Source organism: Ambystoma mexicanum, chromosome 5p (assembly GCF_040938575.1).
Source record: "Ambystoma mexicanum isolate Mex_15411 chromosome 5p, UKY_AmexF1_1, whole genome shotgun sequence".
NCBI lineage: Eukaryota > Metazoa > Chordata > Amphibia > Caudata > Ambystomatidae > Ambystoma > Ambystoma mexicanum.
The window spans coordinates 968,807,809-968,823,737 of record NC_090930.1 but is presented as its reverse complement, the minus strand read 5'-3'; the positions used below and the strand labels follow the sequence as shown (position 1 = coordinate 968,823,737).

At 43.4% G+C, this 15,929-nt stretch overlaps 1 protein-coding gene across 1 annotated transcript in view; it reads left to right on the top strand.

Moving 5' to 3' along the window:
- ABCA13 (ATP binding cassette subfamily A member 13) overlaps positions 1-15,929 on the top strand; it is a 2,251,223-nt gene that overhangs the window by 332,310 nt on the left and 1,902,984 nt on the right. The window contains exon 13 of the mRNA XM_069613428.1: positions 7,859-7,998. Coding sequence (XP_069469529.1) covers positions 7,859-7,998 — 140 coding nt within the window. The remainder of the gene's footprint in view (positions 1-7,858; positions 7,999-15,929) is intronic.

Below are 15,929 nucleotides of genomic sequence, written 5' to 3'. Positions count from 1 at the left end.
ATGTTGTATAAAGTAGGGGATATATACGAGCCCTGTGGGACTCCACACTGGATAGTGCTAGGGTGTGCGCAGGTTTGGTCTGAAAAGACTCTCATGGCTCTCCCTTGGAGGAAGGAGGCAATCCATGCTGTAGCATTTGGGGAGAAGTTTGCAGAGTTCGAAAGCCGCTGACAGGTCTAGGAGGAGGAGTAGGGCTGGTTTGCCAGAGTCTCTGATGTCGTCCATTTGGTTCTTGAGGTCAATATAGCCGATCAGACTTTTTCTGTTTCTACATTTAATCAGAGGTTCGCATTTCACCATCTTTAAATCTGTTGTCCGGTGTACCCAAGTATTGAAAATTAGTTTTCCAGTTGAGAAGGGGAGTGGAAAACTGTGTCCATGCAGCTTTAGATAGCTTGCTACCCAGAGTGTCAATGTGTCAATGAATGATAAGCCTAATACAACACATTGAAATTGTGATGATATAAAGGTGACCTTCACTGTCGTGCAAGACAACGTGGAAGTGACGTTTTGGTAAGTCTGTAACCAGGCTTGGGGTGGCCTATAGGGCAATGCCTGAACCCAAAACACAAAATGATGCTGTGGGCCAGTTTTTTTGGCCCATGTGGGTCAGTTTGATACTTACTTCACAATTCGGCTAGCAGGTTTGACCAGAGTCACTGAAAAAATATTCTTAAAAATGCACAATTTGCATAACATTTTATCAGAAACCTCCCCCTTGGGTACTACTCAAACGATCTGTCACAAATGGAATCAATTGCCATTTGCAGCTGTGGGCCACTTTTTCATTGGTGTCTACGACAATTTTATGCCCCAGTCGACCCTGTCTGTAACTCATTGTGGGTGTTTTCCCAAGATACAAGTGTGATCAGTGGTACTTAATGATATTTTTATGTATTATCGCTGTTGAGAAGCATTTTAAAACAGGAGGCGAAACGTGTATTGGCATAGCTTGGCGTCACTAACACTGCAACCTTTCACAAGAAAGTGCAAATATTAAAGCACCAACCTTAATGCAACATCCGATTATTATGGCATTATTTGCTTCCGATACGTGCAGGTAGTAAAACACAATATCATAAAGTCTGACTGATCTCCCTTGCTATTGGAACCGTTGTTTCTTATGAACACACTTAAGTCAGTAAGCTACAGACTTATCATAAGTCCATTGTACGTGTGTTTGCTTGTGCGAGCCCTCTTTGCTGAGTGCCAACATTCTCATTTCAGGTGTTGAAAATATTTATATTTTTTGGTGACAAACTGTGTTGTAAGTTTTTTTTTTTTTCTTTTAAATCGCTTCCACCTGCCCTTTTTAGCAGGTGGTGTTATGGGGTGTAACATTTTGTTTTACTTGTGACTCTCCCTTTCTTTGTTCATACCATTTCCAGGCTGTAAATATATATCTTGAAATTGACATTTAAAGATACATATTTGCTTTAAAAACAGCACATTTTATAGATATTTGAAAAACAATTTTTTATCTTATCAAATTGTTCTTAAAGGGGTTTTCTAGTTCAAATATCATTATTGTGTTATCATTAATATGAATACCATTGTTATTATAATTACTATCAGTATTAGTAGTATTACCTCTCATTTACCTTCTAGCTAACATTTTCCCCTTGCTTCTAACCTGCCTCTGTTCCTCACTGTCTCTGCCTCCACTCTAGCACTTCATCCATCATGGTCACATCCCTAACTCAGCCGTCCGTACCGTCTACCTGCACGTAAAAATGTCTAATGTTGGTTGTCCTTAATCTATGTATGTCCACCCATGTCTTGTCCCTGGTAACTGTTCCATTCACTCCCACTCCCGCCGAACAGCCTGGTCAGAATGTCACTTGAACTCACCCCATTGTAAGAAGCTCACTGCTTCCCACTGAAATGGATTTCTTATCTATTTTACATTCTTTTGTGATCAATGGAGCATTGTTCCTTCCTGCATATTGTGAGACACCAGAAGGTGTCTCACCCACTAGTCCCAGGGGATCTGTCATCCAGGTGTCCAGGACATGGCAATCACTTTTGGATCCAGTTCCTGGGTGTGGAACCGTGCAGGAGGATCACCTCGGTGAGGAGGGGTCTTCGGGGAGTGGGAGTCTGTATCCCCTTCCCTGTAACACCTTTACCCCATTCTACCAGGTAGGATATTTAATAAATCAACCCCCCACCCCTTTTTACAACACAAACACTTTCTCATGGACAGCCCGCTATGAGAGAAAACAGACTAACACCTGAACAGTATACCTGACATGTTCTAATACAATGGTCAGGCAATTACTGGCATCACACACACCTGACTTCCATTACACTTCCCCACCCTGATAAAAGGCAGCGCATGAGACCACACTCTGAGTGAGGCAAGGCACACGAGGAAACATCAGTTCCAAGATGGCTGTTTAATGAAAGAAGAAAGATGGCAAGACAGGAGGGGGTTGCAAGAAGGGAAGTTCCGTTGACCTTTTTGATAAGGAACCATTACTTTCATGAAACCTTGTGAATAGAAAGCGTAAGACCAGGAAACTAGGCTGAGGAATCCTGCATTGTATGTGGGAGGTACCCGGTGCCCTGCCACGTCGATAATCAAGGTGGGGAGAATCGCCAGCTGCATGGTACTGTCCTTGGCTCCAAGAACAAATCTATGCCACAGCAAAATCAACACAGCCAGTGAGTTGGGGGGACTGTTACAGGACTGGTCTGTGTTGAAGCCAAGTTTGCAAGCGGGAACATTGTATGGCGAGCGCTGGAACGAACGTTGTTTGAAACGCGTGTGATAACCAACGTGAGTAAAGTTGAACTGCAGATGAGTGATTGAACTTTGAAACCAAGATACCATACCTTTGACAGAGTGGTCCATTACCACATGTGTGCTCAATCGAAGGTCTCTGTAAGGTATCCACCTGAGAGTGGACAAAAGTTAAAGAGTGGCAACGGATTGTGAATTGAAGTGGTCAAGCAAAATACTGCACACAATCAAAGTCTTCCATAATGATACAGTAAAGAAAGTTCATGGCAAAGTAGATAAAAGTTGGTCTGAGCCCGGCAGAGGGAGATCAATTGGAAGCTCTAGGTTAAAGCAAATTTGTGTTAAATTAGATAACTTGGTCCAGGCCCGGCGGAGGGAGACTGATTGAAGATTTTGTGTCAAAGTGGATCTGAGCCCGGCTGAGGGGGATCGGGGTGAACAGTGAATCACCCGAGAAATTGGACACGATAATATCCTGAGAAAATTGTGTTAAAGTGGATCTGAGCACGGCAGAGGGGGGTCCGAGGTGATTAGTAAATCACCTAAGAAAACTGTGTACATGTGAAATACAAAAAGGAAAGCAACTTTACTGTTTGTTACATCAGGCCCTCTGAAGAAGAGACTTTGATTGGTAAAGAGACTTTGGCACAGAAGACTATGATGTTGAAGATTTGAACTGTACCCTTGTGCTAGAGAAGCCAGAGACTGTGCTAAGCTTGAATGTGACGCCTTGTCCCATGCTGAAAAAGTGTGGAAGGGAAGCCTACGGCTTGAATATCCTGACATATGATTTCTTTAACACTTTTATTTTGCATAACATTGTTTCCCACACTGTTTATATTTAGAGGTAAGGATTGGCAATAGGTTTGTTAGTATAGGCCCTTTGAGTTTGATGAGACACCACCAGGACTGCGTTATTATTATTTGATGGTCGTAGCTTGCTCCCATCTTTAGATTTGGGATTAGAGAGCCATTTTCCAAACCCAATTGAAGTTCAATAAACACCCTTGAACTGTGGTCACTTGTGTCAGTCTTGCTGTTTATACCATGCCTTCCTTACGATATATACATATAAATAAGCAAACAAATACATGTTGCTATTATTATTTTGCAAATATAGTGTCAGACAATCAAGACATAGATTTGTGGAGGGGGGTAGTGGAGAGAAGGGATTCATATGGAGAGTCGAATAATTTGGCACCTATACAGAGTTGCTTATGAATAAGAAACACCTATTTCGGATTGTATGCTTATTGATTATATCTATACGGTCAAATTACTTTTCCACGTGGTCAAATGATACGGTATCTCCTGAGATATATTATATTCTCCATATTGTGTCCACCTGAAGGTCTTAGATGAGTCATGGACGTTGCCAATGTATTGTGACACTGGGATGAACATTAGTCATTTTGAGCATTGGTGGGAATAAGTAGTGATATAGTTAAATGAAATGCTGGGGAAAAAATCAGAAGGCATATGTTTTCAATGCTTTTCAAAAATCCAATAGGGAGAATTTCTAATGAAGAGCCCAAGAAATAGGTAGAACACATGGGGAATTGCAGCAGAAAAAGCCTCGGTAGAAAAAAATACCCCTAACCTTTTATTTAGTCGGAAAAAATAACATGTTTGAACTTTCTCATACCCAGTCTTTGTCCATCTTTATTCTGTGTAGCCATCTGCATGCAACTTTTCATCCTAAATGTTGTGGCAAGGTAGTGCCATGAAGGAGGTCCTTAGCTATATTTTTGAAACACAATCATTGCTAGAAGAAATCTGGGCTTATTCCTATCCGTGCGTTGAAAGAGAAAAATTGCTATTAATCAAGATGCGTCCTGAAAGTAGGCCAAGACGTTTACTAACAGGCTACTATGAAACATCAGAAAGTATGCTTACAATATAGGCTAATTGACATTTGATTTTGGCTCACTGTGGCGGACCAACACAATACAACATATAAGGGTTTACCCTTGGTTAATTGGTCATCATGAGTTGATTGGGAGAAACACCTGGGTGTTTATCTACAACAAAAGTGTTCCTCCCTGAGAAAGTTCTAAGACTAAGATGGCAGGATGGGTCATCCGATAAGGTGTTAGGTTCCAGTAAAATAAGGCTACATTTCGCCTGAAAACTAAAGTCCTACCTCTCTCCTAGAGAAATTACTCTAACATAGTTTTTCAGTTTTCTGTCTTGAACAAAGGCGGGGTACATAAAGCAACAAACATGGGTCTTATGGGTTTTACTCTCCGATAGAACAGGATGTTCTCTGGGAATGGTTTAAGGTGTTAGGAGGGGACAAACTATAAAGTGTCAAGGTTCAGTATTGCACACAGCTACTTATTTCGCTTTCTCACAGTCACAGGGATGTAGCCCCCAGTGGCCTCTTTATTCTCAATCACATACCACCATATACATCCCCAGGACTATAGCACCCAGACCTCTATTTGTAAGCCAGCTTGGGGGAAAATGCTGTCCCGTTTCTTCCTGTTCCAGTGATTTGGTCCCCCAAAAAAGATATCCTGTATTTCTCACTACCAAGGGATACTGTGCCCTTCCCAATACTACGTGATGGTGCACCTTTCTCACAAATAAGGAATCGTATGCCCCCATCACTGTAAAAGGATATTGCGCCATTCTCACTTTTAATAGATACATTGCTGGTTTTTTTTATGGGTTATCGGGCCTCCTCAGTGTTTGCCCGCCTAACTTACATACACTGTCAGGCTCTTTAGGATTTTCAGGGATTACCTCTTATAAGGCCTCTTCACTCTCTAATCACTAGAAGCTTGGCCAGCTTACCTCATCTGCCTATGACTCTCACAGTTTCTGATGCTCCAGTCTGCCTTTGAGGTCCCATTTCTGGCTTTGCTGCTGTGGTTCTGGAATCATTCTCTCTCTCTTTCTGGTTTGCTAGTTCCTATTGGACTGCTTAACTATACTTGTCTCTCTTTGGCCTTTTATTACCCTTTACTTCCCATTATCTTTCTAAAGTTTTTGCTGATTGTGTTTGGTCCTTCCTGAATAGCACGCGGCTCTAAGATTGGCCTAATTAAGCAATTTGTTCCAGCTGCCTACGGTCTGTGGCTTATCGATGGGCCGTGCCCATTTTGAATGCAGACAAGATTCACACATCTGTCTGTCTTCGGCAGCTCTGCTCTCAGAACGTCTCTACCTATTGGAAACTGCACTGATAGTATGGATTAATCAGAGGTCATGGGGAACCTGTTCATGGGCAGGAGACAGTGGCTGCACAATGTACCTTGCTTTGTTCCAGCATCAGCACCATGTAAAGTTTTTGCTTTTCCCAGCAACAATCTCTTTTTGGCATATTAGGATCCTGTGGTGTTCATTTCCCTAGAAACATTAAGCTTAATCAAGATTTGTCTCTTCATACTAGCGATTCTCTATTTTGGTCTCCCAAACTCAATAGGGACTGAATGGAAATATGCTTTGTGCATCGCTCGATGTGCATCTGGGATATAAGTATCACAAATGAGATGCTGGAAAGTAATGGTATCACTTTCACGAACTATGAGGATGACAAGCAATGTGTCATCCCACTCACTGGAATACACAAGCAGGATGAGCGTAAAAACAACATAGTTTGATATCATCCAAGTATGGATGATTCAAAATGGGCTGGCTCTTAACAAAGACAAAACCGAACTCATGGTGGTTGGCTCATCGCAGACAATTCTAAAGATAGGCCCACTCTACAAAAGCTTCTCCATCACAGATTGGAAAATTGAGGTTCAGAGTAATGTCAAAACTCTGCACATAATCCTGGACCAGAACCTCAACATGAGGGCACAGATTAGCGGGCTGGTCTCGGCATCCACCTATTACATCAAACTACTTGTGACACTCCCGCCTTTTATTCCACAAAAGAACGCAGAGACAATTGCACGTGCAATAATCTGCTCTAAAACTGATTACTGATGCAGCCTGCTTATTGGCAGCACGCAAACAGATTGTGACGGCCTCAAGGTGATACAGAACAGCGCGGTTGGAGTGGCTACTGGACTTAAATGGAGTGACCATGTTTCGGATGCCAGGCAAGGTCTGCACTGGCTTTCGGTGAGGGACAGAATTCAGTTTGGCTACTTTTGATTACTCAAAAATATCACCTGGAACTTATGCCTTCCTACCTAATGGAACGGCTGGCTAGAAAACACAACGTGAGAGTCTTAAAATCAAATAACACCAATCAACTAATGACCCCCCCCTGTAATTCTAACAAAGCCCTCATGGGATCCGTTGCCAACACTGCCCCAAGTGCCTGGAATGCCCTTCTGGTGGATCTTGGGGACCTGAAGTCAGTCGAACTTTAAAAAAATAGAAATTGAAAACATTCCTTTTTTTATTAGATCTGATTCTCCTGATGTTGCTTCAAAATGTTCTACTGTGTATATAATCTGCTTCGTTTAGCGTTAGAGCTGCTTTCTGTTTGTTTTGTCAGTGCCCCAAGCCCTCAGGTCATTGGAGAGTGGTACTAATGTATATACAATACAATACAATGATCATGATATTATCGTGGTTGGGTTCACCATCCCCAGAGTGCATCTAGGAATTGGGGATAGGGTTTTGGCAAGAGGGCAATGAGATATCATCATACTTTCAGCCTTCTGGGTCTAAGTACACATCTCTGACATCAGGGCAGGTTCAGGGACTCAGAGAAGTCTTTGCAGCTCCCACCCTGTGTCCTGGCTTTTGTTTTCCTAGGCTCCAGCTTCCCCTCCAGGCCTTAGGACAGAATCTGGGATTTGACTTCATCACTTGAACATCAAGTCAAATGCTGATGGTGGGTACGCTGATGAAAAACACAAATGTAAGCTTTCCGACCACATTTTTACAACATCAGTGTTTTAAATCACCAGAGATATGTATAGTCACAGAGGCACAAGTGAGTAACAAGAGAGGTTTGGTCAATGTGCATTGTGAGGGGTTGGGCATTTTATTAATATATCAGTATATGTGTACATTTGGTTACATTGAATTGTACAGATGTATTGTACCAGCATGACAGCATTTCCAGCAAGTATTTTCAGAACTTGCTAAACAAATTGTTTAATGCCATTGATTATCAATCTAACTCCTGATCTATTTCCACAGCTCCATTTTGCCTGCAATTCTATCAAGACATATTGCAGTCTCCGAGTGGGGCGCTGGTATGGACATTCCTGAAGCCTTTGCTGCATGGACAGATATTGTATGCACCGAATATTCCAGAGATTAGACTGGTCATGGACAAAGTGAGTATCTGTTGCCATCAACTATTTATTTTCTCATGGTACCTTGTAATTAGATAGTTGGTACATTTCAAGGGTAGTGGTTGAAACCGTACATGGGACACCATCTAAGAGGTATTTGTGGAACTTCGCTTTATCCCGAGTGTTCCAAGAACTTACTCTTTCAAATGGCACTGTGATACTTACATTTTCATAAAGAACTGTTAATCAAAATGCTTAACACAATACGGACATTTACTTAAGCAATATGACCCGAGCGGCGGGGGCATTACCGACTCAGGTAATGCCCCGGGCCCATAGTTATAGGCCCGAGCGAAGGCCCCGGGCCTATAAATGCCCCCGCCGCTCGGGTCATATTGCTATTAGTACCCCGGCCCAGATTATGTGCGTGACCGGGGCACTAAAAGCATTTTTTTCGGTCCCGCAACACGGAGGCGTTCCGGGACAGAAAACAAAAAAAGAAACGACCAAGAAAATGGCCGCCATGCAAAGGGAAAACGGAGTCTGTTTTCCCTTTCCAATGCGGCCATCGGGAGCGGACGCGCTGGGAACAAAAGTGTTCCCAGCGCGTCCGCTCCCAAAAAATAAAAAGAAGCGGAAGATAAGTGGGGTTAGGAGGGAGGGGAAGAGAAAAAATAAATAAAAGTACCGATGGAAGCTTCCAGCCGTGTGGAGGTGAGTCTCCACAGTGCTGGAGGCTATCATCCCCCACTGGGGACGCAGGAGCAAGCAGGTAGGTGGGGTGGGGAGGGGTGGGGAGAGGAGGTAGGAGGGAGGGAGGTAGGGGACAGGGAGGGAGGGAAGGAAAAAAAAAACATACCTGAGTCCCCGGCGGGGGATGAAGGCAGCCTCTCAGCCGTGGGGAGGCTCGGAGCGGGGATGGCCCCGCTTCGAGCCTCATCATTGGCTGAGGGGCTGCCACACCCCCCGCCGAGGACAAGGCGGCTGGAATCCCGGCCGAGAATCGAAGGATTCTCAGCCGGTTAAGGACCCGGCGAGAGCCAATCAGAATGCATGTTGCATTCTGCTTGACTCTCGCCGGGTACTAATATAGATTTTACTATAGAACTGTTATTGGTTTTCATGATATCGGTTTTGTTAGAATCAGGACAGAAGGCTGTGACCCAGAGCTTTTCCAAAGATGTACAGCTCATACTTCAACCAACTGAGACAGCTCACCAGTTTAGAAGCTTTATCTAAGTAGGAGATCTTCACATAAGGCATGGAAACGCACTTTATATTTCTGAAGACTAGAAATGTAATGTTCCATTGTTGAGCCACAATGGTTTAGCAGAGGCTTATAAAGTCAATCTATCTCCCCAGGGTCACTGGTTATAACCCACCTCAGTCTAGAAGATATCAAAATGAATTACCAAATTGCAGAATATTTTTAGCCTACTATATGTAAATATTGTGCAACTGAATTGGAAGGTGAAGCCACTGCTTGGCTGGATGAGGCCCTGCTCCTTACAACCTCTTGCTTTGGTCTTCTCCCCTGTTACATGATTCCTCTGAGTGCAGCCCGCATCAACCCGAAGGTTCAGATCCCGTGGACATACTGGCCATGCTCAGTACTTCCTCACAGCAGCGCATAGGGAGACAGCAACAGTTACGATTGGCTTATTATCTGAAAGAGGGTTGTGCTGGGAGCAGCACCCTCAGGATTCGATTATCGTCAATGGGGATGGGGGTGGTGCCTACAGTCTCCTGCATGGGCATGCTCCCCTGCCATCAGACTCCTGGGGGTGCTCAATCACTTTTACGCCAGCTGGAGGGCTGACTGCCTTGCCATCCCCAGGACTGACTACGCCTAATATGACATGCTTTTTCATAGCAGTTCTTGGTACCACCCTTCTTACCTCCAATACTTAAGAACTGGGTCAGCAGCAAAGCATTTTTCAATTTTTGACTCTGTTAAAAGCAGTATGCCCCCCTGTCTTCTTGCCTTTTATTGTTACTTGTTCTTCTAGTCATCATGTCAAGTTGCCCAGATTGAGTTGAACTAATGTCGATTTCCCTGATTATTTCCCCCTTATGGATGCCGCTATGTATATAAATTATATTATTTTTGTATTACTATATATTATATTATATACCCCAAACTGCGCGGGCCTCAGGTGAGATGTGTACCACCTAGTCCCACTGCCTGAAGCCAAAAACATGTATTTTAGCTGTGTCAGAGAAGGCCTAGGAGGTGGGGAATAAATAGTTAAATGGTTAAACCAAGTGTTGGAGGGGGGAGGACAGAAAGCATTTGTTTTTAATCCTTTTTTAAAAATCTAATAGGGAGAATTTCTACTGAAGGGCCCAAGGAACAAGTTCAACAGATGTGGAATTGCAGCAGAAAAGCCTGGGTAGAAAAACTAACATGTTTGAACTTTCTCATATCTAGTCTTTTTCTATCTTTATTCTGTGTAGCCCTACAGCCACCACTTGCAGTCAAGTTCTTGGCCAAGTAGACCGGGGTTCCCAGCACAAGTGCCTTGAAAGCTGTGCATTGTAATTTGCTTTGTATGGAAGCCAAAGCTTACCAGTTAATCTTAAATAAAATTACACTGGTTAGATATGATCTATGTGCTCCTTATCTCCCGTTACTACCCCGCCAAGGTCAATGAACTTGTCACAAGCAGGCTCATTGGCCCTCATCTGAGCCTTACCTGCCCGACAGGGCTCCGACACTGCAGTGTCCTGTAGTTCTTTCCCACGAGTGGCCACAATGGAAAGGGAAAAGGGACTACATGTAGTCCCTTCACCCCTACATGTAGTCCCTTCACCCCTACATGTAGTCCCTTCACGCCTTCGATGGTGGTAATATTGTTTGCTTACTTTTTTCATTCATTTAAATGGCCCCATGGAAAGGAAGAAGCGACTACCTGTAGTCCCTGCTCTCCAATCCCTGGTGGCCATTTTCTTTCTTTTTTTCACAAGTTGAGAAACGGTTGAAGCGCTGTTTCTCAACTCGAGAAAAATTGCTATTAATACCCTGGTACGACGTTCCAGGGCAATAATTGCAATAAAACCCTTGGAAGGGGCATTACTGGTAGGGCTTCACTTGGGCTTCTAACTATGGCCCCGGGGGCATTACACTAACGGTAATGCCCCCCTCCTCCGGTTATGTTGCCTAATTAAGTGCATTTTAAAAAATGACTCAAAAGTAATTTGACTGTTTTACAATTTTTTATCCAAAAATCTCAAGAATGTAATATTAGTTCAATTTAGAAAGACTCCAAATATCTTAAGACTTCAATGTCGGTTCAACACACAAAGCTGTCACGTATTTCAATCTCCACAAGGTCTTCATCAGGGCTGGACACATCATCTATTATAGTTTAATTGTAACACACAATTGTTTGTACAACTAATATACAGTTACCACATCCAATTAATCCCAATGCACATCCATTTTGTTGGATCAGATGGTATGAAAAGCATACAAAAACATATGTATGAACATGATTACAAAAATCTATCAGAAATATCACGTGAAAATGAAACCAACACGTGTGCCACACCCATCACTTTTGGGTAGACTATATTGTCATATAGTAAATTGCAAAATAGTGCACACTACTGTTGTATGCAAAGGTTTACATGTTATTGGCCAATTGGTTCAACAGTTTCAACGTTGAGCAATTCACAGTAACAGTAAAAAAGGGGGAGAGGGAAAAAACCAAAAAAACGGGGGAAGGGGATTAGGAAGGGAAGAGGTAAAGGAACAAACACAACCTCATTAATATAATGTCCAATATTCTTCCAATGTCTATTTCTAGATATTACTGGTTCAGTAGAGCCAATTAAAGCCAACACCCTCCTCATCATTCAAAATCGCTGAGGCGTGAGTGTTTGGTTATCAATGTCCATAACTTTAGAACCTTATGTCCCCATGCTGACATATTTTTCATAATTGTTTATTTCAAAAATAAAAATAGATTTATGTGTTCAAATGTATGTGCACCCACCAACAGATGGGCTGCAGACTGTAAGTAAGTCAGGTTGTAACGAGATCAAATGTGAATCATTGTGAGGAATTGCCATCTGGCAAGTGTCTGGAAGCCCTGGCTGTTTTTTGATTTGCATTACTATGATGCAGTTAATTCCATCTCAGAAAAGGTGGCCTGCTTATCAGAACCCCTTTCATAAGCTCCATGCCGAAAGCATAACCCACACCTGTGCGTTACTTCATCAGTCTGCTGATCTGCACCTCCTACTCTCCATTAGCACAGAGCAGGTTCAGAGGTCCCACATGCTCTCCTTGGCAGCTGCTGTACAGTGCAGAGGCTGCATTTAAATCTGCAACTATGTCCCAAAACCACATAACTATCCTGATGACATTTGTAAACTTTTAAAATAAACTATACCTGAGTTTAAGATATAGTCGCTAGTATTTCCCATAATTATTAGAGCCACATCTGATTGGTATAACACATGGGTCAACACTGTGAGCCCAGGTCAGGTCTGGACAGTCTGTGTATCCCCCCCAAAGACTGGCAGTCTCTGCTGCACCCTGGGGCTTCCTCTATTTGATCCTTTATGAGGTCTGGTAGCACCACTCTCCAGCAAGACATCCTATCAGCGGGAGCTGTCGTGGGAAACAGGAATAAAAGGGCACAGCATACATAAAATGACTAGCCTCACACTAAAGGTGTTCTGTCAGTACTCACAAGAGCGTTAGCAGGTCATCAGGGCTCTTGTGCACGTCGAGAGATGGTCTGTAGAGAATAGTACAATCATCTCAATGCTTACCCTTGCTAAGGGTCTCCTCAATTGAGGGCAACCTTTCCTATGAGATGCTCTGCTGTCTGTGTCTAGTGACGGACACCGCAATGGTTCAAATGAAAGAGCAAGGTACCACCAGGTACGCGCCAAGCTGTGGAAAAGAAAACAGTATGTGTTAATTAAGATCCCTCATAGTGTATGTAAATCAGTATTAACAGTGTACTAACCTTGATAACAGGGATGAAGAGCAAGCAACAAGCTTGATAGATGGAAGATGTGTCTGACGATGAACAAATACATCTGGCCCCACTGAGATAGCAAGATGATCCACGGAAAAGAATGAAGGAGAGAGGAAGAGGAAGATGGTTCAAAATGAAGGAGGAAGGGGAGATTAGTGGGTTAGTAAGGACCTGCCTCTGTGCGAAACGAGGACGCACTAACGAAGGTAGACTAGTGCACTTGATATAAAGTCACTGCCATGGGCGTAATTTTAGGGGGGGACGGGGGTGTTTGTCCCCCCAACTTTCATGGCACACTATTTTGTCCCCATTCATTTGAATGGGGCACCTTTTCTTCAGCGGTCATGTCCCCCCCAACATTTTCAGCCAAGTTTCTCCACTGGTCACTGCACTGCATTCAAAGTTTCTGTACACCACATTGCAGGTAAATTCCCAAGGGAGTATCAAGAAAAAGTACAGGGTACAGAGCAATCCCCAAACCAATCCTTGAACACCGAAGCTGAGGTTAATTAACATGTTCGCAGCAAAAGTACAGATTCAGGGCAATCCCAAAAGGCAGTCCATAAACAGAAGCAGAGGTCAAAAAATGTGCTGGCAGCGAGTAAATTAAAGGTAATTCCAATGGCAGTCATTGAACAGAAGCAGAGGTCTTTAACACAGAATTCAGGCAACAGGAAGCGAAAACGAAACGCTGAGCACCAACTTCAATTAAAAGCACCGGCGTCCTGAAGGAGTTACGTTTTATACATTATTGGCAATATGTGTTGATGCGCTGTTGTGCATCGCGTCTTCATGGCAACGGGAACACTTTCAGCGTGACGGCAACGTGAACAGCTCCCTATTTGGAGAAGCTCCCACGGCACCTGGACAAAGGATGCCGGGCAGAGTTGAACACAGGCGACACCCATGGAGACAGAGCCAGCAACCGACCCTAATCCCACCCAACACCCACACTCGCCCCTTAGTTGCCACCAGGCACCACAGTATCAGTGTTGTGGAGTTGTCAGGATATTGACAATTACCACACTAGCTGAGCTGTGGACAGTGGCAGGTGCACTAGTCGTATGAGTGGGAAGGGAAGACAGGTAGGGCTGCGTGGGATGCTGGGGAAGGAGGGGGCCAGATGTAAAAGGGACCTCGAATGCCGGACAAACAGATCAGGACAGAGGTGCAGGGGTGCTCCTGAACCCCACCATGGGAGATTACAGAAAACCCAGCACCTCAAGCTAGGATAAAGATGCCAACTGACCGATTGCACTAACAATTTCACCCTCTGCGTACACCTTTCAAACTCCAAACCAAACACAACCACAAACCTACAGCACAACAAACCGCACAATCTTCACTACATTGCAACAACAAAACAAAAACACACATAGACAGTACACGACGACTACCGGCCGCAAACACCCCAGGCCCAGCTAACGGACACACCGGGCTAAGGCCGCCAACAGCACATCACTGCTCTCTTTCACTTTTCCAGCTACCTCACACTAACCACCCCTCCCTCCCTCTTTCAGAGCCGCCAGGAGACCACTCCGGTGGTGATACAAATGTCCTTTAACATTAACATTGCAAGTGCACTGTCATGTTTGCCGTCTGCGTTCCTGGCGTTGGTGGAGACGCCATGGCAACCACCAGGAATGCAGATGGGAATAGAAGGAACTAGTCCATTTGGTATGGAGGAAAGCGTCCTCCTATGAACTGTGACAGTTTTGTTCCAAAGGGTCTTTGATGCTCAGGGTCTGAGAAGGGGCGGGGTTAGAGGAGCCTGCAGGAGCACCACACATTTGGAGATGGTTGCACATTCTTGCTTCTCTCTGTATCTCATGTTTCTTCCTGTCTCCTTCACTTCCTTGAGAACAACGCACTTTGGGTATGATGTCAAGAGTCAAATACCACTTTTCACACGGACTGGGTTGTACCCTTTTTAGCAGTCTTGTAAGTGATTTCAATCCATCACTCCAACCAAGTCAATGCCTAGTATGGGATGCCCAATGGAAACCCTTATTTATATAATTTTTTGTCAAAAGTTCTTTTAATTCTGGATGATGTACCCTCATATAACGCCCCTCTCTTTGAATTACCCTGGTCTCACTGAACCAAGAAATAGGTTTGTTTTGCAAATTAAAAGATTTATTTGAAGAATTGAACAATATATAGATTACACTTTTATGAATATGAATAATATCTGAATATCACAATTATGAATATGAACAATGATCAGCAATGGGTAATATTACAATATCAACAATCTCTTGAATCAATTAGGAGTAGGAATAGGAAGAATAATGTAGCAGAGAATACTTTGTATGGTTCAAGGAAATGCAATGATAGGAAAGAATGCAACACAGAAATAAACTTGATATGAATTCAGTCAAAGACAATGTAATCACTCTTTCCCCCTGTTATTACTCATCCCCCCCAATATGCAATATGGAGAGATGGAATGAGGGCACGCAGGTATCAGGAATAACAATCAACAATTGCAGTTTCAATCTCGATTCCCCCCAGCAAGCTTAGAGAGAACAGTAATGATTTTAAACAGGTCAATTGCTTTTAATTGTGGTTTGAAATGAATGGGGAAAATGCTAAAAATGATTTTAATTCGCTAAATTGAATTCAGAACAAGTGAATTCAGAACAAGTGAGGGTTGCTTTGCATAAGTTCAGGGAAACACTAGAAATGATTGTTGAATGGTTAGCAGATAGAAAACGAAATTCAGAAGTTGAAAACAAGAAATAGCTGTTTTTACAGGTGGTGAAATTGAGCCAAATGCAAATTCGCAGCAACTTTTCCACGTGCGGGAAACACGATTACAGAAAAACTGTAAGGAATTGCAATGTCGTTTTGGGTTCTAAGAAATGACTATGGACAGTTCTATGCTAAATACTCACTACTATGGCTTTGGAATGGAATGGACCCGTCAAAGATCTGGTCAAAGGTTTGGCTTGGACCCCGCTCGCCACCGGACAGGTC